Genomic DNA, 25,292 nt, shown 5'->3' with positions numbered 1-25,292 from the left:
AGAATATAATATTCATAATTATGCTCTCATTAGTGTTTAATCACCTGAAAATAACAATTGTTATGTTTTTGAACTGAAACACAGATCTACAGACACCGTGGGTCCTCTTCCATGGAGTCTGCCATGTTAAACCACCATGTTTCTACAAGAAGGAGACGGTGAGGTGAGGTGGCCGTAATCAGTGCTGCACTGTTAGATATCACCAAATTCTAGACACTGCTCCTTTAAACATAGCAGCGTTTTGAGCAACATGCTAGCATCAGCTAACACACGCTAACATGCGGGTATAATGCACTGACAGTATAAGGAATGGACAGTGTATGCGTGACGTCACCCACAGGTTTCCACAAAGCCATTTTATCTGTCGTGCTGGCACCGCCATGTTGGCAGTCCTGCCTCTTCAACCATCTGGCTCATGTAAAAATCAGCAGGCATGATTATCGGTGGACCTGAGGCCAAATTAAGCCTGGGTGCTCAAACAAGCAATCTGTCATGGCGCCCACCTGTCAATGAAAGCGTCCATGCTCTTAATTCTGCATTAAGTTGGTTAATGTATTAGCATGCTAACATTTGCAATGTAGCACTAAAACCAAGGTAGGTATTTGATAAAGGAACTACAGCGTTGGACAAATTCAAACTTTGACTGTAAATGAAGTCAGAGATCTTCAAAGTGATTACAGTTCATCCTCTGGGGAACATGAATGTCTAATTGAATGACTGAATTTGATACCAGTCCAATCTCTTGGACTGTGGTGTAGAAGCCTGTGGATGAGTGCAATGAGTGCATCAAACTGTAATGACAGTCCATCCAATGGTGTTGAGATATTTCAGTCTGGAACAAAGTGGGGGATTAACTGCCCAACAGCTGCTAGCGTGGCTAAAAAGAAAACAGAGGAGAACCATGATGCCTGGCATCTTTCAGTGATTTATTACTGATGACTGCAGTCTATTAAATTTGTAATATAATTCTGCACAGCAGTGTGTCCACTTCATGTCCTTGTGACTTTTGCTTAACAACCAACCAAACACCTGCTGGCTGTATAATCACCATCTCAAACACTTGTACAACTTTGTGATGTAAGTGCAGATTTAGTTTAGCCCCAAGTGAAACTCACAGCTCAGCTGGGCAATCAGGGAGCTTAGACATTTGGCACCCGGGCTTTGGCTCCGCACCCTCGGGTGACAGGAGCAAACTTGCATTCCACAAGCCAGACAAAGTCAATCTGCAGCATAAGCCATTATAAAGAAGTTACTGTAATGTGACCTTATCATATACTGTAGGACACCACGTATTATAGTACATTAAGACTGAGAATATATAGGATATTATAGTGAAACGATAACTAGAAATAATAATTTTAAAAAACACACCATAAAATAGAACAATAACACTATTATAAGTTCTACGATTATGCTGGAAGTCATGTATTATAATTTCAAATGTTCAAATATGGAAATATGATACTTTTATAGAATTGTTAGAAATTGTTTATAGAAATGTAGCCTATTATACAGGGAATCAGGAATAACAGGAATATAATACAGATCAGATCTGCCACATCCATCAATCTATCATCCATCAATCTATCATCCATCAATCTATCACCCATCAATCTATCATCCATCAATCCGCCTCTCCCAGGCTTTAACAACGTGCCTACCAGGGCGCGCGCGTGTGTGTGACCGAGCATGTGCAGAGCGCGCAGAGATTAGCGCTCTCTCTGCGCTCTGGACGGTTCGGTGCGTGTCCTCGGCTCTCCGGGTGTTTGCTGGAATATTCTGAGCAACATTTTAATTTAGACATGAAGGGACTGGATGATCTGTGGTGAAATATTCAATGCAAACAGAGTCAGAAGAACTCTGAGGGAGTGAAGATGAACTGTTGGGGTTTTATTTGACTTTGGGGACTTTTTACGCGCGTGGATCATCTGCCGTGAACGTGGTCATCTGACTGAACAGTTTGTCCGTAAAAGCGTTCATTTTGACTTTTTGATTCACATTTGAACGTTTTAAACTCCAAGTAATGACAGGCTCATCGAAACTGAATTATGGAGCACGTGTCATCCTCTTTTATGCACAGCTCGTAGTTTTCTGGACACACCTCAAGTGGCCTCATAACAGATAACCCAGAGAAAGACTTTTTTAGTTTGACATAGACTGGAGCAGAGGACTTTCTATATTTCTAAGTCATCTAAAAAGGAGATTAATACAGGAATCACTTGTTAGTGAGACAAATGGCAGATGAATATGAACAGTCTGGTGCGTCAGAGTTTATTAAAGGTAAGTTACACATCCATTAATCATGTTTTATAATGAGTAATAATTATAAAATCAACTGTAAAGCTTTTATTATTGTACACAGCCTGGGAGGTACATATGTTGTATTGGGGGAGCTACACATGAACACATTCATTGGAAAATCTATGATTTTAATTTAATAATAACATATTGTGTTTATGGTACAAACCCTGAATCTGTTGAGTAACTATAGATGCAGTGTCGGCATATCACAACTATGGAATTCCATTTAAGAAAATATTAAATAAAACAATATTCATATGAAATCAATAAATATGACTATGAAATAAATCCTGAAATAGACAAATGAGGCAGTAAATATATAAATATATGTGAACATATATAAATAGTCAGTAGTTAAATGATTAAAGATGGTTTTCAGTTACAAAAAATAAACATTAATTAAATTACTTTTATTTACTTCAGGGGACTTTTATTCATTTATTACACATTTATAAATGAAGTTCTTCTATTTTTTCTTCCATTCCAATAATTGGGGTGATTTGGGGTTATTTCACAGATTTAGACCAAAGCAGACCAAGACCAAATTCATTCTGAGACTGACTGAGGCAGTTTCATAGACCCGTTTGGCTCCTTGCAACCGGCTCTGCCTTAAATGTAGCTGCTGTTAGATAGTTAGCTCAGTTAGCGGGTCATCGCTACACAGCATAGCACCGCACAGGAGCTTTGGACTGTCAGGAGAAGGAGGTTTTGGGGAATTCTTTCAGGAAGAGGTGCCAGATTGGTTCCAGACTCCCGCAACCCTGATAAGTATAAGCAGAAGATGGATGAATGGATGGCTGGATGGATGATTCTAAGTGATTTGGTTTCTTTGGAATTTCAAGTTTGGAGACAACTGCTCCAAAAAAATCATAAGAAGCATAGATCGAAAAAATGAGGCCCAAGTTGAAGTCCTCAGTTAGCTCACTGATTCCATGATAATGAAGGTGTCATTTTGTATATTTGGACATTAACAGTCCAATGTGTGAGATTTAGGAGTGTTTATTGGCAGCAATGGAATACAGTATTTATTAGTATGTTTTCATTAGTGTTTAATCACCTGAAAATAAGAATTATTGTGTTTTTCTTGTCTTAAAATGGTCTGGTCTGTTTGAGGGGTCCTCCTGATGAACTGAGAGATTCTTTTCACTGGCAACCCAGAAGTTATTCTTTTAATGGCCTCTAAATTATCCATGCGGCATTAGTAAATGATTTATTAACCATTTTTAAAGCCATTAGTACCCACCGTTCATAACCTTTGTAATTTATTAAGTTCTAAAGTAATTCAACATTTAATATATCAGCAGTGCTAGGATAAAGTATTTTAACAGAACAAAAAAGTTTTTCCATGAAACTGTCAAAGAGCGACCTGTACCAGGAGGCCTTGAGGAGGTTCCACCAGTCAAAACGACAAATGGTTGACTATCACTCTAGTTTTATGTACAAGAAATATCTGTTTTATATTTGTACACCTATATTTGACCTGTCGTGTATCTCTTTCTCTATGGACTTGCTTAGTAAAAACAGGGTTTGATGTTGTTCACTGTGTCCCAGACATGAGAGAAAAAGTGAACTCACAACATTTATCAATAATGCCATGTTATCTGTCTGTCTGTCTGTCTGTCTGTCTGTCTGTCTGTCTGTCTGTCATACACTACAGACCGGCTGTACTTTGCCACTCTTCGGGTCAGACCAAAGAACACAGCCAACACGCACTACTTCAGCACGGACGAGGAGTTCATATATGAGAGGTAAGCCTCTGTGATAAGCAGCTGCATCACATTAACGTCACTGAGTCAGTTCAAGAGATTATGCTGCCACAGAATCCTCGACTCCACACAATGAAGGTGTTTATGGCATTATGACAGATTATTCAGACGTGGTAACACAGCAGTGCAACCAACACAAGCATATCGCAGATTACAAACGCAGCAGTAACCTGTAACCTGTTTCCTCAGTATGAAGACTGAGCTGAAAGCATCATCTGTTCATTACCGCTAAAATATCAACTGACCCCAGACTCGCTGTGTTGTATTTTAATTAAATACATTGATTTAGGATTATTCAGCATAAAAGTGAAATTCTTAAAAATCTGCAGTCTTGAAACGCAATCATGACTCAGGACCCCTCTTCAAGACAGATACTATAGCAGGATCCACATCAGATCATCACTATGCCAGAGTGTGTAACTCCACTGTGGTAAATATGGACAGCACACGTGTATTTGTTATGATTAAATTATTTATGATCAAAAGTCAAAAACTTTGCCAATAGCCAATCCTCTGTTGTCCTCTTTGGTCTCTTAACCTCTGTCATTAGCAATACCCATAGAAGCTGCTGAGCCCAGATATATTTCCCCCTTCCCTGGTTCCAGTTATGAATCTTCCTCGTCCCAGGCGTTAAAATTTCCTCTTCCTTGTGCTGTACTGTCAGTGTACACCAACGCCAACGCTTTTTCTCTTGGTGTTCTAAGCACCTCAGCACATTAGCTAACAGCAGCTACAGTTGGCAGCAGTTTTGAGGTAGAGCAGACAGAGGAAAAGCAGAAAACATTTTCTCCATAAAGTATGATCCATTAGTACTGTAAAGCTTTACATATTTGTTATGAAGTAGCGCACACACACATTCAATGAACCTTTGTGTCTTTGTGAGGATCATTATGATGGAACTGGCCGCTGGATTTATGTATGCAATGCAGTTCTTTATAAAACACTCTAATGTTGTTTTATGGAAGGACATTTTAAGTGTCTGTAATAAGTCTGTAATAATGAAGAACTGTTTTACTCTGTTGTCACTGATCTGTTTATACAGCAGCCTGCTCACAGGAGGACTTACAGTTGTTAACACATACATTATTAAACACAGTCTATATCTGCTTCAACCACATTATATGTTTTAACCTGAAATTCAGTTCCCGTAAGTGTTCAGCCAGTGGTTATGATCCCACTGTAGGATATAGATCAAGATGAGATCAGTGGCTGTGGCCTGGAGATGGAAAGGGATTTAGGACAAACACCGGACGACACACCATTCAGATTTGTTTGTGTCAGTCTGCCATTTTTACATCTAATGCGTACAGTGGATGGTGTTTGACACATGACTTTATCCGTCAGCATCAAGCTAAGTGACAATAGTGCACTGAAAAAGAACATACTTTTTTTTTTATCTTACTGACAATGTTTCAGTGTATTAATTCAGTAAATTTGATCAGAATCAGAATCACTTTAATTCACCAGGTACGTGTACACACGTGAGGAATTTGACTCACTTACACTTTGCTCTCATAGTACATGTGTGTGTATGTGTGTGTGTGTGTGTGTGTGTGTGTGTGTGTCTATCTATTATTTGTATATATACAAATATATATAGATACTGTATATATATAGACAAGGATCATTTTTTCTTTCTTTTTTTTACACTTATTAGTCAGTTCAATGTAGAGATTTTAAGTCAAATAGTGACATGTTATATGTATGGAATATACACACATGAAAACAGTTTGTATGACATGATTGTGTCTTTGTGTGTATCTGATCCATTTAGTGATTGTTGAACCTAAACAAGACATAGAAAATAATCTGATTGAAGACAAACTTTTAAAAACGTTTAAGCTTGATGACCTTAAATTAGCTGCCAAAGTTCCATGTGGGAGGGTGAAGCCTGGGAGCACTGAGAGTGAAGGCTTAGTCACATCTGGACACACATCGTCATGAACAAGTGGTAATCAGTAACCAGTGAGAGGAGGTTTGGATGAAGGATGGAGAGGTGTCTGTGGGTTCTGCATTATGGAAAAGTTCCAGCTGAGTTCCACCAAACAATAGAAAATACTTGCAGCAAAACAGATGTCTAAATCTTCTTCGTCTGCTGTTCTCACCTTTCGCAATCTGACATTATTTTGAAAGGGCACCATAAACCATGATTGGTTTAAAGAAATACAAAAACTACACCCCCCCAGTGATAGTGGTTCAGTCAGACCTTTCTCCACCGCTGGCACAGCACTAAAACAAAGTGTGTTGATTTGCAATGACAACATGCAAGACCAGCATCTACTGATGCTGCGTCTGAGTTTCTTGCTGTGTTATTTTGCAACCAGGTGTACAAAGAAACCCCCCAGAGCACCACCTAAATACCTGCCATCCTCTACTAACAGCAGCAGCATCAGAGGTGTAGATCTGAGCATCTGTTTTCAACTCTTACAGCCGATGGAAACCCAAACCCACAACAGACTTTGTGATGTTTTGTGTAATAAATCATAAAACCGCGCTTATATCCACTGTTCCAACAATCACCACATCTGATTTGGTCAATTCAATGAGTGAGATGTTAAAATATTCTGGTAAAACGACTGTTTTTATCAAAGGAGTCAGCTCTGGTGGCTTTGAAGAGAGAGTAGACAACAGTGCCCCTTTACCTTTTCTGTGAATTCCTCTTTGGTCACAGTTTCAGTTCAGATCAGGAGACATACAGCAGTATAAACCAGCCGTGACCCGCCGTGCAAATAGGATGAGTATGAATTTCCCACCAGGTCAGACTTCCTGTTCACTGGAAGGATTTGATTCCATTCTTTGGACGTCATTTGTTGTCTGAGTCAGCTGATGACTGTGATGTCACGTACATGTAATGTTTGTGGTGATATAGTGCATAATCTTGAATGACAGTGGGATTTGTGTTTGCATGGTGACAACAGTGTGGCCTTTAATATGTTTACGAGGTCACTGTCAAACACAGCGGCCATCTTAATGATCTTAGCTGCGGATTATCAGAATGAAACAGGAAGTGTCTCCACTGGCCTGTGACGCTCTGAGGAGAATGTGATTAGCGGGCCAGTATTTTTCCTTTACAGTCATGTTAGCACAGTGACTCAAGAACCACAGTGACACTCCATCATACTAATGAATGTGTTTACATGCAGGTGTTTCAGCCATTCCAAGTGTCTCATTGGTCTCACAGTTCTGATTATGTCACATACAAACCAGGTTTAGTCACATCCATGTGAGGGTTTGAATGAGCTGCTGTTGAAAAATACTTTAAACCCTGATCCATGGCGCTGTTCTTTAAATTATCATTCTGTTATCAGGCTACAATGATCCCACTGATTCTCATCCAGCTCCTTTGGCTCTTTGAACACAGTCTGAGGATTGACAGTCTGGAGCGTGCCTATCAACACATCAGCCCCCACAACATAGAAAGAAACCAGAAAACAAAGATTATTGGATGGGTCCAGATCCCCTGTCACACCGCAGCACTATCTGAGCCTCAGCCCACTCTCCTGGTGGCTGGACTCACAGGTCTGCCCCACTGCCACCACATACTGTACTTATAGGCTGCATATTAGTTATTATTATTAGTAATCTAATAGCAGATCACACCATCTGTATCTGACATAAGCTCCTGTACTGGGTTCACTTTAATATCATTGTTTGGGTCACATGTACATACTGTCTTATATATTGTTTACTCGACTTCCTTTGTTATAATTATAATATTGTATGATGTTCTGTTTTAGCTTCATGATGTGTTTTTTTCAGTGTACATCAATGACACTGTACAAACAGTGTGTGTAGTAGTAGTGATGTACAGTCTATGACACTGTGCACTGTTTCTCTGTGTGTTGCAGTTTCTATGCAGACTTCGGGCCCCTCAACCTAGCCATGCTGTACAAATACTGCTGCAAAGTCAACAAGAAGCTCAAGGTAGGAGACAGAGCTCCTTGTCACTCACTGCAAACCTTTAGAGAGATTCAAGGTGGAGGGGAGTTTCACTTTGTTAGGCTGACATAAAGCCTGTAGTTCATAGTCTACATCATGTGGACACTAGACAGTTAAATGACTCGAGTTGTTGTTCCTGATCATTCATTCAATATTTTTGTCCCTTCAGTCGTTCACCATGTCTAGAAAGAAACTGGTCCACTACACCAGCCATGACCAGAAGAAGAGAGCCAATGACGCTGTTCTTATCGGTGCCTACGCTGTAAATATCTCTTTATTTGTACATCTAACCCTCAGTTCATCCTCCAGTCTGTCTGTTCATGTGTTCATAATACAGTATAACCTCTGCCCTACAGGTAATCTATTTGAGAAGAAGCCCAGAAGAAGCCTACAGGACTCTGATCTCAGGAAACAACACCGGCTACCTGCCGTTCAGATGAACACACACACACAAACACACACACACACACACACACACACACACACACACACCCACTGGCTAATGTTGCTGACAGTCTTTGTGCAGCATGACATAAGATCCACTGAGACTGGGTCTGAGTTTTTTTTGCTGACTCATTTTGCAACCAGGTGTGTAAAGAAATTCCCCAGAGCACATCTTAAACAACCTGCCATCCTCTACAGTAACATCAGAGGTGAAGATCTGTTTACTTCAAGCTCATTAATATTCAAATCAAGTCCCTCCTGACATTAAATCCTGCTCAGTCATGCAAATTATCTAAGAGCCAAAGTGCCCTTTTTTATTCAAGTGCACCCACAGAACAAGTGCACCAGTGTTTGAAGCCCCCTCTGCTGAGCCCATGTTACGCTCTGATGTGTCAAGCTGAACCAGTGTAATGTAAGACGTATCACATTGTCATTATTCTATGACGTTGATAATCCACAACAGGCCCCCAGACTTTAGTCTGTACTCAGATTAATCTGCATGTATCTATTTATTTTTACTTAAGGAAACTTTACTTTTGACTTTTAACTTTTCTTTCCCCAAAGTTTGATGAAAACATTGATTCCATGTTCATAAGCTGCTGCCAGCGCTAGTTAGCTTAGCTTAGCCTGAAGACATGGAGTCTCAGCTGTCTGCCAACCTTACAGTGACAACACACTGCAGGAGGTCAGTGCTAACCCAAAAGCTGAGGAAAAGTCACATAGACGCATAAAACCATGTAAAACTGTAATAATTTGTTTAACAAACAAGGTACATGTTAATTAGAGAGAGCTTTAGAGGTGCTTGTAGACGGACTTATCATTTTTGGACCCTGACTTTATGCAATGCTAAGCTAACTGACTGCTGGTGCTTGCTTCAACACACAGGTATGTTCAGTTCAGTTCAGAGCTTTATTGTCCCTCCAGGGGAAATTTGATTTGCAGTGACAATGCAACTTACACAACAAACAATAAATAGACAAACAGTGACATAGAACAATGACGCAAAGTAAAGCAACCAAAACTTGATTTAAACAATCCTAAATGAAGTTAGAATATAAGTGACAGAAGGCAAAAAGTCTATAAAAGATAAAAAGATAAACAAACAAATGCCACAAGAACAGTGCAATTTAAGAGTTGTGCAAATGAATTGCATTGATTGCACGTGGAACAAAGGAGAATTTATACCTATTTGTTCGTGCCCTAGGTAGCATGTATGCCAGTGGTATCCAGCAAGAATGCAAATGAACATATTTCCCAAACTTCAATTTCTGTTTATTTTCAGTGCACATCACCGGCAGAGTGCTCTTAATGTATATCTGCAGAGTTTTGTACAATTTCATCCAGAAGATTTTTGCAGAACGACTGAGGCTCAGTAACACTCCTCATGACACAGTAAGCTGACCTCGGAGTGTATGTGTCCCACAGGGATGCAGCAGTGGGAGAAAGCTCCTTCAACCTCACCGTCCTTGACTGCTTACAAGGAATACGCAAGGTAAACAAGCAGCACGGCCAGACTGAACTACAGTGGATTACTTCACTTTGTACACTGAGTAGGCTCTGACTTCACTCCTCTTACAAAGAGTTAGGGATTACTCAGCTAAAGTTTATCCTTGTTACATCACATTAAACTGATGTAAGATATTTTGAAGAGTGAACAAATGATTTCGGTTCCCACTGGAGGTCAGATGATTTTGCTTACCACTATGTTTTTCATCTTAATACTTCACTTGTGAGAGAAAAAGGAGTGACGTGGAGATGAACTGCATCACAGTATCAGACTGAGTCATTTTATCTCTCTTTCACAGGCTTTACAGCATGGTTTCTTTGACTTTGAGAGCTTTGATGTTGAGGAATACGAACATTATGAGGTGAGTGCAAACAGACTCAATCATCACACACAGTAACACTTCAACAGTATGTGAAAGACGGGGAGCACTGTATGTGTTGACAGTGTGACACCATCCACTCAGTGATGTTGATATAAAAGTATTTGGTCTTGACAGTACAGCTGACCTGATACTTACATGGACAGTGCATGCATTGAACAAACAGATTTTTAAACTTAATGATCAAAATTGAAGCAACAAAATATCCAGATCACTGCATACAGTTCGCTCCCTGTCAGTATTGTATTATTGTAAAACTGGATGATTATTACTGACCCTCTACTGTTGTTTTTACGTAGAGAGCCATCACATTTGATGTGAAATCTGTTGGATTTCAAATCATCCAAATGTTGCACACCTCATCTGCTTCTTTTCTCTTCTTAGCGTGTAGAAAACGGGGACATGAACTGGATCATTCCAGGGAAAATTCTGGCATTCAGCAGCCCTCACACTCGCAGTAAGATAGAGAATGGTGAGTCAGATTTCTAAAGCTAAAACCTTTTTTTCTGAACCGCTGGGTTTCAAATGATTTCCCCAGGACCCAAACTGAGTTCTGTAAGGTCCCCAGAAAAGACTACTAGAGTTCATTCATTGGAAATCAGCATGTGAATGTTTTTTCTGATCAAAGAGTCACATTTTTACCTCCATTGAATTATCAGTTGTTAGATACAGATACAGAGTATTTCAACTTAAATAGCACGTTATTATTTAAAGGTCCAGTGTGTCAGATTTAGGAGGCTCTATTTACAGAATCTATATATTTACAGACCCAGCAGGTCCTCTTCCACAGAGTCTGCCATGTTGAACCGCCATGTTTCTACAGTATCCCAGAACTGACAAACTTAACACTGAGTCTGGACAGGTGCAAGTGGAGTGCAATCTGCAACTACACCACTCGATGCCACTAAATCCTACACACTGCTCCTTTAAAGCACTATAGCACTATAACTGTTGTCATGACCTGGGCTGCACAGCCATGGCAACAAAGAGATGCACACCAAATCAATATTCAAAAGTATTTATTAAACAAAAGAACAAAAGAAATAATATAAACAGTCCAGTCTACTGTAAAGGAAACGAATAACCCAAATACAAAATCAACACAAACCAAACCCGAGCTGCAGGGAGGGAGAAAGATCTCTGCCACTGAGATCTTAAAATGAAATGTTTGACCCCGCCTTGACAGTTTTACGACTGTGACCTTTGACCTAATGAGCCCCCCCCCCCGGAGCCGTACGGAGTGCAAGGCTATTGGGGGTATGTGTTCAAGTATGAAACTAGTGAGCTCTGGCTGTGTCAGAGGAATGAGGGTGAAACAGTGGGGCCTCTGTCTGCTGTAGGGATGCTGAGTTCTAACCACTGGGCAGTGCTGAGACAGGTGATGCCAAATCACTTGACCTTAACCGGCCGGACCGGGCATCCCCCGGATCAAGAAGTGCCTGTAGCTGCTAAACAGCCCAGATTGGAGGCCAAGACCAAGACCATTTTCAACGCGGTCTGACAATCGAGAACCTGTCCCTCCGGTCACTGGTTCTTACAAGCCACTCTCTGGACATCCGGAGAGAGAGGACCTATGGAGAACTTTCTCTTGGGAGAGTTTTAATTCCAACTGCGGCGTATTCCAAACTCTGGTAGCTGCTTGCGTGGAAGGAGAAGAAATTGGAGAAAAATTGACGTCTCTGTTTACCAGCTGCCGCAAATGGAATGACGTTCTGGTGGTGAAAAAAAAAATGTCCTTCTGAAACCCACCCCCTCATCCGTGCAACGCTTAAAACAGCAGACGTACCAACACAACCCGCTGACTGGTTCAACCCGACTGAAAGACATGGACGATTTTAACCGACACTACAGCCAGAGACGGCTCACCACCACATGGATCCTCTTGCCTCAGGAGCTGGTGGCCTCATCCTTCCCCTTACCCAGCCTAGCAACGATACCCAAGGCGTCACCCGGCTGTGAAGTTTCTCCTCCAGCCTCCACGACCCCGCCATTCCCTTCCCCGGACCACATCCCGCAGTGTGAACATGCGGCCTCTCCATCCCCGATCCTTTCATCCGACGGCTGTTCCAACTCAGACACGGACGACGAGGATGAGGAGTCTCAACGCTTCTCCTCCTCCCCCGGCATCTTGGCACCACCCTCTTCACCGGCTACATCCACTCCTGCAGACAACAAAAACACGGCTAACGGATGGACGGGGTGGTGTCGTCAGCCTTCTTCAATGGTGTAAAGGCAGCCGTCATCCATCTGCTCAACATAACCCTTCACAAGTTTAGACGCAAGCAGTGCTACGGGTGTCAGATCAACCACCCTAGCCAAAGACAGCACCCGTGTGTGGAAGATGAATACTTCCAGACCAACTTTCACGGGATAATGAAGATGCTTTTCACCTCTCATTTCATTCTTTCCATCCAACGTCTCCTGACCACGCGCAAAATCCAAGAGGATGACAACAGAGTCAAAACCGTGGCGCAGACTCTGTTACACAAGCTCAGATTTGTGAGGAGCATCCAGGATTCCATCAACAGCATGTACGACGAGCTGATTGGCCAGGACATAGTCAGTAGGAGAACTGAAACTGGTGGCGGCAAGCTGGGAAAACAAATACGTTTTTTCTCTTGTTTCCGTTTTGTTTTTTAAACATGGGTAATTATTGGAGAAAACTTGTAACCTCTGTAGAAGAGCGGATGATCACCCATCTGAATGAGATTTTGATACAGGATCTTTGCAACAGAGTTTCAACAGATAGAGACGCTGTCACAACACTGGTTGAAATCAGACGACTAAGCGACATTGTGCGAGCGCATCTGATTGTCAGAGACCTTTGAAAAAATTGTGAAAGAATGGATTAAGGACTCTTGGTATAACACCCTGTCATTTGTTCACCCTGTACACTTTGTGTGTGGATGTGTTGCAGTGAGACGGGTCATGAAAAGAGTGTATTACAACCCGGCTTATCCGGCTAGTTTTGAATGTGTAGACCAGCTCCAGCGGGGTGTGCAGGATGAAATGGGGAAGAAAGTCGGTGTGGAAAATGTTAAAGACTTCAAGACCAAGATACCTACACTCTGCATAAACCAGCCAGAATACATTTCACCAGAAACAGAGTTTTTGTCTCTTGGCCTTTAAACCAATTTCAAGTAGATCTTTGTGACATGCAAGCCTTGGCGGAACACAACGACGGGTTTAAATATTTATTAACGGTCATAGATGTATTTTCAAAAAAAGCATACGTGCGTGTTTTCAAGAGAAAAAACGCAGACGAGGCGGTGATGCCCTTTGTTTCGGTCTTCAAAGACAGTCAGATCTTGGAAAAGCTACAAACGAATGCCGGTAAAGAAACACGACATTGTACATTTTGCTACAGCAAACAATCTGAAGGCATCTGTTACTGAAATGTTTAACCGTACATTAAAAACTAGAATATGGAGATACTTTACTTCTAACAACATGAGGCGATCCCTTGACGTTTTACAGGATTTGGTGAAAAGCTACAATCACAGCTTTCATAAAAGTATAAAAATGGTGCCTATGCAGGTGACCTCCAAGAATGCTTCTTAAGTGTTTTAAAATCTGTACGGTACGTTTCCTACCCAACACTGTGATGCGGTGCAAATTAAATTTAAAAAGGGTGATCTTGTCATATTATCCAAGATCAGAGGGGCGTTTGATAAAAAATATGAACAGAGTTTTACGGACAAAGTGTTTACGGTGGAGGCCTGCATTCCTCGTACTCCCCCTGTGTACAAACTCCGAGATTATGACGGAGAGCCTATCGAGGGCTCTTTTTACAGGGCAGAGTTGCAAAAAGTAAAAATGTCTAAAGATAGGCCACATTGAGTTCTTTATTCCTGGAGATGGTGAAAAGTATTTGGATTTGAACGGTACCTTGCTGATGGCACAACCTGGTGAATGATCCCAATGTGGGCCTGATCAATTACCCTCTCAATACAATTTTCAGTCAGTGCGATGTTATTCTGGGGGAGAGATTCATTTCACAGTCTAGTGCTACGCACTCGTACAGAGCCATGATCGAAACCCTACTCAATTACTCTGAAGATACGCTCAAGAGTCAATTCAGCGCGGGTCTTTTTTTCAAAGACACAGCGGGAGCAATGGACTCTGTGGTGACCAACAACGGCCCTAACCGTGGACTTAACTCCCGAGCAGCCTTCTCCACCAATTCCCAGGAAGTACACCTGTTTGGCTCCCTCCACAGGGACATTTTTTTCTGCGAGAGACTCCTTCTGAATTTGGTGGATATGAGAATCAAGCTGACCTGAGCCAACGTCACATTTTGCCTCAAGAGAGGTCATGCTTGTGATTACCACCTAAGAATATTACGCACCTCGCTGTTTGTTAAAAAAGTTTCAGTCTCCCGTGCAGTCCGCCTGGGTCACGCAGCAGCTCTGCTGAAGGGTAACGCGCTGTACGCGTCAATGTAAAAACCTACTCCATACCGGAGAATTCCAGGATATGTAACCAGGAGAACCTCTTTCTGGGTGCTATGCCCAAATATGTGGTGGGGTACACCACGAAGCCTTCACAGGAAGAAGAGACCTGTCACCCTTCAATTTTACCCACGATGACATGGAATACCTGGCCCTCTGTCAGGATGGCAGACAGGTTCCGGCTAAAGCTTTTCAGCCCCAGTTTATTCAAGGCATTTCAGTCAGAGAGTTTTACAACATGTTTATCGCCACAGGATGACACCTGAAAGATCTACCTCTGAGCATCAACCGAACTTAACGACGGATACTCTGTGTTTAATCTCAACCCAGGTGACGACAACAACGCTCTGTCCCCTGTTTCCAGTGGGAATTTAAGATTAGAAATGAGATTACCCTTACCCTCACCACCACTCTGATCGTCTACGCCTGTTACGATTCCATTTTGGAAATTAACTCTACTTTATCGTCAACACACATCCTGCGCACCTGCCTGGTGAGCACTGGCTCTCTTTGACTCTGGAAGAGGACGGTGTAGCCACCTTTTTTGACTCTTATGGTTTTCCTCTGGACTTTGCTCATTATATTGTACCACAATCGTCAGCTTCAACACACCCTGTCCACCGTATGTGGTCAACATTGTGTTTATGATCTCTGCCATAGGGCCTGCGGAGTATCCTTTGAACGACTGTTGTCTCTGTATGACAACGATGTGATAAAAAATGATCAGACTGTATCACACTTTGTGGAAAAAATATCGACTCTGTATCAGAAATCGAAGCTTGGATGTTTTAACCATGGAACTTTGCAAATGTTTCATCAATGTTACAACCTGTGAATTATCTAATATAATTATAATTACATAACGTATCTCATGAAAATAACTCTCTGTAGACTGAAGGTGATCAGTAAAGCCTTTATTGAGAAAAACTATCTTTGTACGTTTACATTTATTTAGGGAGAAAAGGGGATCCAGGGAGATTTTTTTTTTTTTACGTCATCTACATTCAAGTTCTTTTGGGATTTCTGTGGGTGTAGTTCGTTGCAGAGTTAAAGTCACCCGACACTCCTCCTTTTGACCTTGTTTCATCAGCGTGAGATATTTCTGCAGCAAGGTGTCGTATTTTAACATTTTTTCATAAGAACTCAGCCCCGGCTCATTTAATATCACTTTCATTTTTGTGTCTAAATTGTCTTCGGCCGTTTGTCTGATGGAGGATTCAGGTTTAGTCAGGTGGTTTAACAAGAAAAAATTTTTGCGCTGTTCTCAGAGCCATGTCTCTCTTTTAATTATTTTCTACTAACAAGTCCTCCTATAAGATTTCCAAGGATGGGCACCACAGCCGAAAGCAGAGGTAAAATAAAACCTCCCGACTGTTTCATCAAAGTTCTGCCTTTCTGATTTAAACCTGTCTTTTTAAATCAGCCAGTAGTTTGATGGAGAAGACAGACGATTCAAGATTCAAATTAATCTCGCACAGCTTGGAGAAAGTCCGGGGAAGAGTGGGCAAGAATGTCTTTACGTTTATGAGGCGTGGTACAGAGCTTTAAGTAAGGGTGCATTTCTTCTTATAACGCGCCAACATGATGACAAAGACTTACTTTGTTCTGGGAAGATATATGACCGGCCACTGTGGAGGCAGTATACCCGTCCTCAGCATGTACAGTTCTGGACACGAAGGTTGTGAGATCAACCAATAAATACCCATGGGGGTTTTTGGTGGCATCTTCAAAACTCTCTTAAAAGAAGGCTTTTTGTGAGGGATTTCAAGATTTGATGCGCCAATATATTCATCTGTAATTTGTCCCCAGGGTTTTTAAACACCAGATAATTACTGTTCAAACTCATGGTAAGGCTGTGTTTACCTCAGTGAAATACATTTTGCATCAACAGAAGCATGCTCATATTTCCATGATGTCTGTACCGAATAAAAATTGACCACTTCAGGATGGTCGGAGGCTTGAAAAATATCCAGAATGATCAAATGGTTCTGATCAGGAGGAAACAGCTCTGTCTCATCAAAAGAATCAGGCAGTCCTTCAAACTTAATCTTTTTATTCATCTTTTGCAGTTCATCATACATTGGTTGAAAAGTAGTAGTAGTATCAATCAATACAAATGTTCTCAGGTACAAGATTCATCACATGTTCACAATTTTTAATGACATTTTACAAAATACCTTTTCCCCATACCCACAATCATACATGAAAAGGGTGCTGCAAGTCTGGGATCAAAGTTAACTTCCTCCATGCTAGCAAAGTGTGACATTTGTTTATTTTGTTTTTCCTTTTTGTGTATTGCTCTCCTCCTATTTCAGTAGCCAAAAGGCAGAGTTGTCCCGTCGCTAAAGAGACGTCTCTTGTCATACACCACTCAAACTTTTTGAAATGTGCAGTTTTTCAAGAGAAAGCCCTTCTTATTACATCCGGTGTTATGCTGAGGGGTCTCAATCGCCCCCTCGAGGTAGCCCTTCACCAACTCTCTGATGCTGTCAAAGTTGACCTGCTCACAGCATTCTCTAGTCTGGGTGATACCATTGACATGCACTACTACTTTTTTTCTTTTGTCTAGTCTGGTAGGCGTAACTTTTGGGACCAGTGGCTGCAAATTTCTGAATGGTGTCACCGTCCAGCTCATCGGTCAAATCCCCCAGATAATTCTAATTTCAGAGGCGTTCCCCTTCTTTCACCACATATCAGACTGTCAGTATCCATGTAGAGAACATTTTCTTGCACCTGCTCTAGATAGCTGTACAGCTTGAGATGGGCATAAGCAGTAGTGAATGCAGCGATGAACACATTATTAGCTCTACATGGAGGCATGATGCACCGCTCGTGGTAATTCCACTGAATCATAGCGGTTTGGTCATTCAGAAAACTAAAGTATTTCACTTTGTACTGACCAAAAAACATGAAACGGAGAAATTCTTCAGGATCGCTGACCAGGGTGGTCTGAGGCAGATTGCTTCTCTGTGCAAATTTTCCCCAGAAGCTGTTGAGACAAAATTTAGCCACCTGTCTCTTTGCAGGGTTCACCTTAATCTTGTCAGCATCTAGGTGCACGCCTTGATGCAGCTCATAGTCCCTGATGTACTTTTCTGCTTTCCTGATCAGTGGCCTTGGGTGAGTAGCCTGAAGCTTCCTGCTTACCTTTTAGGAAGGTGTGCATGTCGCTGAGAAAAATGGAATCGCTACACCGGTCAAAGTGCCGCACTTCAATGATCTTGCCTACCCTATAACCAACCTCAAGAGCCTTGTTCACTTTAATGCTGACCCACACTCCCCTCAATGCTGTAGCCTGCTCGTCGTGTCTGCACGGACCTGTCTGATTGTAGATTTCAGCACAGGTATGGCAAAGGGTGAACACCAATTTACCTTGAGATGTTTTGTAAGGTAACATGGGAACAAGCCCTCTTGCAGGGTGGATGGTGGCTTTGATGAACCCAAAGTAGTTTTGAGGGGCATCAAAGTCTTTGTGGATGATGGCGGGGTGACCTAGTGGGTAGGAAAAGCTACAGTTCACATATGGATACAGAGAAGTGACGTCTACATAGTGCACGGTCTCGTTAGGCCTGGCCATGTACCTCAGCCTCACAGCGCTCGTTCTACCGCCAAAGAGAGCGTCGCGGGGGCACAGAGGTTCGGGAGGGAGGAAGCTCCCTAGAAAAGCTTTTACGCTTTTTTCATAGCCAGCTAGTCATGTTCCCACATGACAACCATCTGAACACCGTGAACACATTTCAAAGCCTGCATTTTCTCCTCACTAGCAGCATACAGCTCCTCAAAGGGGATGTGCCCCGAGGGCAAGTGTTGTGGGGGTTAAAACACGACGGGCAACCGTGGTAAAAGCACGCCAGAAACTACCAAGCGTAAGCAACACCGTCTATTTCAGCATAACAGTCAACAAAGTAAGGTCCTACCGGTTTCTCCCCCTTGTTTAATGCATGCTGGATAAAAACATTATTGCCTCATGCTATTCACTCCAACCATTGGATGGAGACGTGGAAGTAGCTTTTGGTCTGGCACCTGTAGTTATCTGGCGAAGGTATAGCCAGGGTTTTTAGGAGAGAGGAAATTTCTAAGAAATACCTTCATGTATGCCGAGGCAATGGTGATGTAACTGAAAGGGTCTATGCCTGTCTCACTGAGGAACTGATTTCTGAACTCGATACAGCCCTTGGCAAGAATGTCAACTTCATTTTCACAGTACCGCGGAGCTTCCCTCTCAAAGTGAAACATACCCTGACTTGCCTATCTGTACCAGCTGTAAAACTCTTGCTGATGAGCAGGAGTCATACGCTCCATGCGGCGGAGGGTAAGCTCCGACATACTGCAAATTCTTCTTTGAACTGAAACTGAAGGAAATGACCCTTGGTCTGACGCCTTGGGCATGGCGGTGAGATGCATTGTGAGGAAAGAAAATGTTGAATTTTAAATTATAATTGGAAACAGAATTTTACTGCCCTGCAATCCCATCTCTATCATTGTGTTGAGGATCAAATAGCTGTCATAACCTTTAGCATTGAGAGCCACAAACACAGTTCTGGTACATCGACCTCCTGAAATGCAGGAGAAAGTCCCTGACACAGTTCAAACCATAGGACGACCACTGCATGCCACTCAATGTTTTGCTGCAGACAAGAAAAGGTTTGTGCATGTCCTGCTGAACAACAAACGTTTCAAAGTCATTAAAAAAAAAAAAAAAAAAAAAAAAAAAAATTTACAGTTCAGGCTTTTCAAATTTGAACACATCAGTAAAGGTGACTGGGGTCTGAGAGTTTAGACCAGCAAGTCTCTGAAACTCTTCCTCGTTCTAAAACCTGATTATCTGTGACTAGAGGATCGATCACATGTTGTCCAAGTTGATGGCAAAGCAGAGGTGACCATTCCTGTTGTCTACAATGTAGACATGCTGTCTTTTAATACATATTATTTCACAGTCTAAAGTTTTTTCCAGCTTGCATTTCACACTGCCTCTAGGATCATGCACAACCTGAACCACTAATTCTAACCTAGCATCTGATGCTATCTCGCCGTTAGATTGCACCAACTGCTCGAGCAAGCCCTCAAAAGCAGGAAGGATAGCATCACCATGCTCATCCTCAGCCACAGAGACATGATTCTGAACATTCTCACCAATCACCTCTAGCTGTATCACATCATTACGCCTAACCTGTGCTCTGACGGCATCAGCCATATCTCTAAGGATCAACATCACATCATAAAACTGAGCAAGATCCAGTATGTTCCTGTCAGGGGGAACGGTGAACACTTGTCTCAGCTCCAGATTGTTGAACCAGTCGCAGGATACGGTCGCCATGTTTGAGGAGATGGACGGCCTGGGGGGGTGTCAGCCTGACCGCTCACATTTCCACCACCATGCTGGACATTTCTACCGACTTCCTCTAAATTTGGAGTTTGAAATGAAGCCGAATGCTGTGGGAAAGAGGGGGTAGGAGCAGGTGGGGGGAAAGAGGGGGAACTTGTTTTTTATTTGACCGTGAGCAGTAGGCGGTCTGGTTAACCTGTTGGAGAACATCAGAGGAAGATGGGTTCTGATTTAGACGCAACAGAGCATCTTCTAAAGATTGAAAATAGTTATCAGCAGTCGATGATGGTTCGGCTGCTGAGGAATTTTCACCTACATTAGCAACAGCTACATCTACAGGAGGAGGTGGGGAGATTTGATTCAATTGCTCAACTGCTAGCTTTAAATCAGACTCTAAAAAGACTAAAGTTACCTTCATCCATTTCACTATTTTAAATGTCACACCACACTTTTTACAGAAAGCCCACACAGAGATCAAAACTTGTTGAAACAGCTCGAACCTTTCCAGCCTCTTAAGGTTGTCTGCAGTCGTCTCCTTCCCCTGTTGTCTCTGCCACCAAGTTGTTCTTGATCTGCTTGTGCTTCCAGCTGCACTTCTCACGCGGCGGTTTGTGTCCCACAGCTTCTTTGTTCCACAGCTGTGACAAAAAAAAACTAATAAATTTAAAAAATGTAATTCACAAGACAATTGAGACACAAGACAAAAAGAACATTTTATATTTAGAAAACATTGCCTACCTTGATGACGGACGCAGGGTTTTTTTGGCCTAGGTAGCTCTGCCACAGACCTCCAGATGGGGTGAAACTGAAGGCCCAGGCTCTGTATAAAACATCAAAATCCAAATGTCACCCTTTCCGTCGTCAGAAATAGTTTTTTTTTTAGAAAGTTTTTGCCTTACCCGATGCTCCATGTGTAGTGCCGGCAGATTCTCTTGACAAAAGTTCGGTGATGGGCGTTTCCGTGCAAGTATAGCAATTGCGTTGTATGAACTGCAGGCGATTCGCACGAACGACTCGTTGATGAGGGAGTGCTCGAAGTGGCTCCTGCGTCACCGTCTAATAGCCAGCCGGGTAGCCCCATCTAGAAAATCTATATGCCAGTTTGGAGACAAGGGGGAAGAAAAAAAAAAGTTAAATCTCAGTTTACTGAAAAAGTCAGAAAATAAAGAGCAAATAGACCCACCATGAGCTGACTGTGTGAGTTGGATGCCCTCAAACTTGTCAGAAGTCTCTTCAAGAAATGAAAAGACATTCAGTGTAGAAAACAAAACAAAATCCTGGATACATACAACATCCCAAAAGCACCAAAAATGTCACAGAAAAACACTGTTTTCAAATCACATGACATGTTAACATTACTGGCAAGTTTCTAAAATGTGCATCCCTGTAAATTCTTAATGGTAGGAAAATATTGACTTAATAGAAAACTATTAATAGCAATAATATGAGTGCAGCAATGAACTTGTATTTTTGAGAAGTTACACGTAGAAAAGACACTTGTTGCTAAACAAAAACAAAAAAAAGTTAATTCACTTATCGGGAAATACGGATTGTTGGTCAGAAGGAATAGAAGAAGTAGGAGGCTGAACCTCTGAAGTAGTGTCATTTTCTAAAATAAATACTATAGTTCACTTTTTGTTTTGTTTTTTGGTAGAAAGAAAAAAATCATTTTAAAGTAGTTGTTAAAGTTTTCCCATACCGCGATCCAAATGCCTCTGGGACTAATTCAGGCCAAACCCTGAAACCAACAGGAGAACTAACAACCAACAGAACCCTCAAACAGCAATGCAGAAAGTCATCCGATGTGAGAATGAGACAAATACCCCAATTTAATGTGAAGTCCCCCCCTAACTGCCTGTCCAGAAGCTATTCTAACTCACTGTACCTAATCTTCATGCAGATTAGCGGTGGGATATTTAATCACTCAAACCAACAACCCGGTTAAGTCCCCAGCATGCTGGTCACTCACCTGACAGCTGTGGATGTGACCCCGAGACCAATGCTCTAACCGCACACCACACAAAAACAACAGACTAAAACAAAAAACACACAGTGAGCCCAAATGGACCACACTGCTAAGCCTAACCAGGGGAAACTTCACACTCACCTCATCAGAAGACTCTGCAGTCACTGCTGATGGCTCCCACCTGCCCACTCACACCAAAACATGAGACTGCAGGACAAACAGTTCTCCCAAACCAAACAATCAAATTACTACTTCAAAAACAAAATGCATCTCCCAAAAACCATCACACAACAGCCCCCAAACATAACTTACAATCGGACGAGCCCTCATTTGTCATGACCTGGGCTGCACAGCTATGGCAACAAAGGGAGATGCACACCAAATCAATATTCAAAAGTATTTCTGAAACAAAGAACAAAAGAAATAATAATAACAGTCCAGTCTACTGTAAAGGAAACAAATAACCCAAATACAAAACCAACACAAACCAAACCTGAGCTGCTGCAGGGAGGGAGAAAGATCTCTGCCACTGAGATCTTAAAATGAAAAGTCCCACACCCCCGCCCCCAGAGCCCAGGTGGAGTCAATGCTCCCTGACGACCCTGCCCACAGCAGGAGGGAGGAGAGAGAGATCAGGGAGGGTTGTCACACTGTGTTAAGAGGTGGCAATGATTGTGTCTGCAGGTTATCCTCTCCACGCACCAGAGGCGTATTTTGCATACTTTCGCCAAAATGACGTCACAGCCGTGGTCCGCCTAAACAGGAAGTTGTATGATGGGAGGCGGTTCGAGGATGCAGGATTTGAGCACCATGACCTCTTCTTCCTAGATGGGACCACGCCATCTGACCTCATCATCAGGCGCTTCCTGCACGTGTGTGAAAGTACTGAAGGAGCCGTGGCTGTGCACTGTAAAGGTGTGTGCTGACTGATTTTATTTGTCACAAAGATCATGTAATATATGAAGAGTGTTTTTCAAGGAACCTTTTCTTCATTTGCTGAAAACACAGCCGGCCTGGGCCGTACAGGCACTCTGATTGGCTGCTACCTGATGAAGCACTACCGGTTCACTGCAGCTGAAGCCATCGCTTGGATCAGAATTTGTCGGCCTGGATCCGTCATCGGCCCCCAGCAGAACTTCTTAGAAGAGTGAGTTTTAGTCTCAGTCGTGATTCAACAAGTTGCTTGTTTCCCTTTAAAGATCAGATTAGATCATTCTGGACTTGTGATATTTGAGTTATATTTGGTTTCTCAGTAAAAATGCATTGACATCTGTTGGCCAAAATTGACATTTTTTATGGAAGTTCATGGAAGTTTAAATCCACGTCACACATTGGTTTGTGGACAAACATTCTGAAGCCTTGAGTTTGGCATCATGGATGTTTTTATTTATTTATTTTTTAGCCAGAATTTCCGTCCGTCCGTCTTCTTCCGCTTTATCCGTTTTTATCGGGTCGCGGGGGCAGCAGCTTTAGCAGGGAGGCCCAGACTTCCCTCTCCCCAGCCACTTCCTGGGAGAGCTGGCAGAAGTGGTAGCCAGAATTTTATTTATAAATTATATATACATATTTGAACAAGTGTGGAGCTGGTAGGAGATGTACTGCAAGTTGGGCTGCACCTAGTTTTCACCCCATATTGAAGCAGGGGGAAAAAAAGTCATCCTGCCTGGTCACAAACGTTCTCCTTTTACTCATCCAAATATGGTCACATCTGACTCCAAAAAACAAAAAAGGTAACACCCACAGTGCCAAGTCCATCAGCCTCTGCTGTACCATGGGTTCACTGCTAATTGGCATGTGTTACCAAGCTGACATGATAAACTTGAATGGTAAACATTATACCTGCTAAACATCTATATCTCACTAGTAGAGATCCTCATAGCTCACTAGTAGTACAGGCTCACTGGTCACTAGCATGGCTGTAGAGTCTTAGTCTTGTTTCTCTGTGTGCAGGAAACAGCACAGTTTGTGGGTCCAGGGTGACGTCCATCGCTCCAAACAGAAACTGGTCCAGCAGAGACTGATGCGACGGCAGCAGCTACAGCAACAGAGTCAACAGCAGCTTCACAGTCCTGACTCTGAGGGAGGGAGACCGGAAGCCATGTCCCGCCTACTCTCCAGCATGGATGACCTGTCAATCAACACCACCCTTTACAAATCATACAGCATGGATGAGGTGAGGGGCGAGACTTTCTGGAAGATTTGTTATTAATGAGGATTGAAGTATTTAAATTTCTTTTCATACTGATCACACTCTCTGTCTCTGAATGTGTGTAGAGTAACTGCAAGGAAGCCGGTCAAACTCAGGGAGACAAACTGAGAGCACTGAAGGGAAAACGGCCACCCAGATCGGTCTCCAGCTCGTCAAGGTACAACTTAGTTAACATAATTACGTAGTCGTTCTGGTTAAAGGTCTCATATTTAACACTTTTCTGGTGTTCCTTCCTTTATTTATTTATATATATATATATATATATATAGATATATGTGTGTGTGTGTGTGTGTGTGTGTGTGTGTGTGTGTGTGTGTGTATTTCTTATTCAGGTTAAACCTGTCCAAGGCCTCTCATTGCTCCATTCTTCCACCATCTAAGTCCCCTAAAATCCCCCTCTCCTTCTCCTCCTCCTCTTCCTCTTCTTCTAAGAGGCTGGTTCGGAGCTCCTCCTCTTCCACCTCACAGATCAGGAGGTGAGCGTCCATGTTTTTGTTTCTGTTCTAACACAGTGCAATCAGTTAGACATTGTTAGACTGATTGACATTGCGTTAATATACACTGTCTGACTGTCGTATGTCTCTGTCTCTGTCTCTCTCTGTCTCTCTCCAGTCCCTTCAGCCTCAGTCTGTTCAGCACCAGACCTGCCATCATTCACTGACTTCACAGTCTGGACATTTCCACTTTCGACTGATGATGAAGTCAAAAACCGGATCACCAACTTACTGTGGATGTCTGGGCCTTAAACATTTTATTAACTTTAACAAATGTTGTGATTATTTGTTCAGACAAATAATAATCTATTAACAGTTACTTTGTCAGCAAAGTAACTGTTAATAGAGATAACAGTTACTTTGTCAGCAAAGTAACTGTTAATAGAGATTCGCAGATCTGAGAGCTTTGTAGAGTCAACTCAAAATAAAGAAACACATAAATATTTCTTTACTGGTGTGAGTATGTTTAAGGGCTACACCAGCTTTGTCAAAGTGTGGCTCATTGGTCGA

The 25,292-nt window shown here is 42.2% G+C and overlaps 1 protein-coding gene and 1 long non-coding RNA gene across 2 annotated transcripts; one reads left to right on the top strand and one right to left on the bottom strand.

Moving 5' to 3' along the window:
• The first annotated feature begins 1,778 nt into the window (after positions 1 to 1,778).
• Positions 1,779 to 25,225, top strand: LOC104931871 (dual specificity protein phosphatase CDC14AB). The gene is made up of 14 exons (XM_010746978.3): positions 1,779 to 2,280; positions 3,959 to 4,049; positions 7,916 to 7,991; positions 8,176 to 8,268; positions 8,363 to 8,442; positions 9,876 to 9,942; positions 10,256 to 10,318; positions 10,721 to 10,808; positions 22,764 to 22,994; positions 23,088 to 23,226; positions 24,030 to 24,252; positions 24,354 to 24,445; positions 24,621 to 24,764; positions 24,901 to 25,225. Exons 1-14 carry the CDS (start codon positions 2,235 to 2,237, stop codon positions 24,947 to 24,949), a joined length of 1,482 nt encoding a protein of 493 aa, XP_010745280.1. The 5' UTR covers positions 1,779 to 2,234; the 3' UTR covers positions 24,950 to 25,225.
• Positions 16,830 to 22,729, bottom strand: LOC113746695 (uncharacterized). The gene is made up of 3 exons (XR_003463052.1): positions 21,013 to 22,729; positions 20,852 to 20,933; positions 16,830 to 20,751 (listed from the first exon to the last, which is right to left on the bottom strand). It is a non-coding gene; the product is annotated as an uncharacterized LOC113746695 (long non-coding RNA).
• Positions 25,226 to 25,292: the final 67 nt, after the last annotated feature.

Source organism: Larimichthys crocea, chromosome X (assembly GCF_000972845.2).
Source record: "Larimichthys crocea isolate SSNF chromosome X, L_crocea_2.0, whole genome shotgun sequence".
NCBI lineage: Eukaryota > Metazoa > Chordata > Actinopteri > Sciaenidae > Larimichthys > Larimichthys crocea.
This window is presented reverse-complemented; position numbering and strand designations above follow the sequence as displayed.

What these genes read in the sequence shown, in the direction of transcription:
- LOC104931871 (XM_010746978.3), top strand. Translation starts at nt 2,235, where the DNA reads ATGGCAGATGAATATGAACAGTCTGGTGCGTCAGAGTTTATTAAAG. An exon ending in AAGTCAACAAGAAGCTCAAG is followed by an intron (nt 7,992 to 8,175) that starts GTAGGAGACAGA and finishes TTGTCCCTTCAG; the next exon opens with TCGTTCACCATGTCTAGAAA. An exon ending in AGGAATACGAACATTATGAG is followed by an intron (nt 10,319 to 10,720) that starts GTGAGTGCAAAC and finishes TTCTCTTCTTAG; the next exon opens with CGTGTAGAAAACGGGGACAT.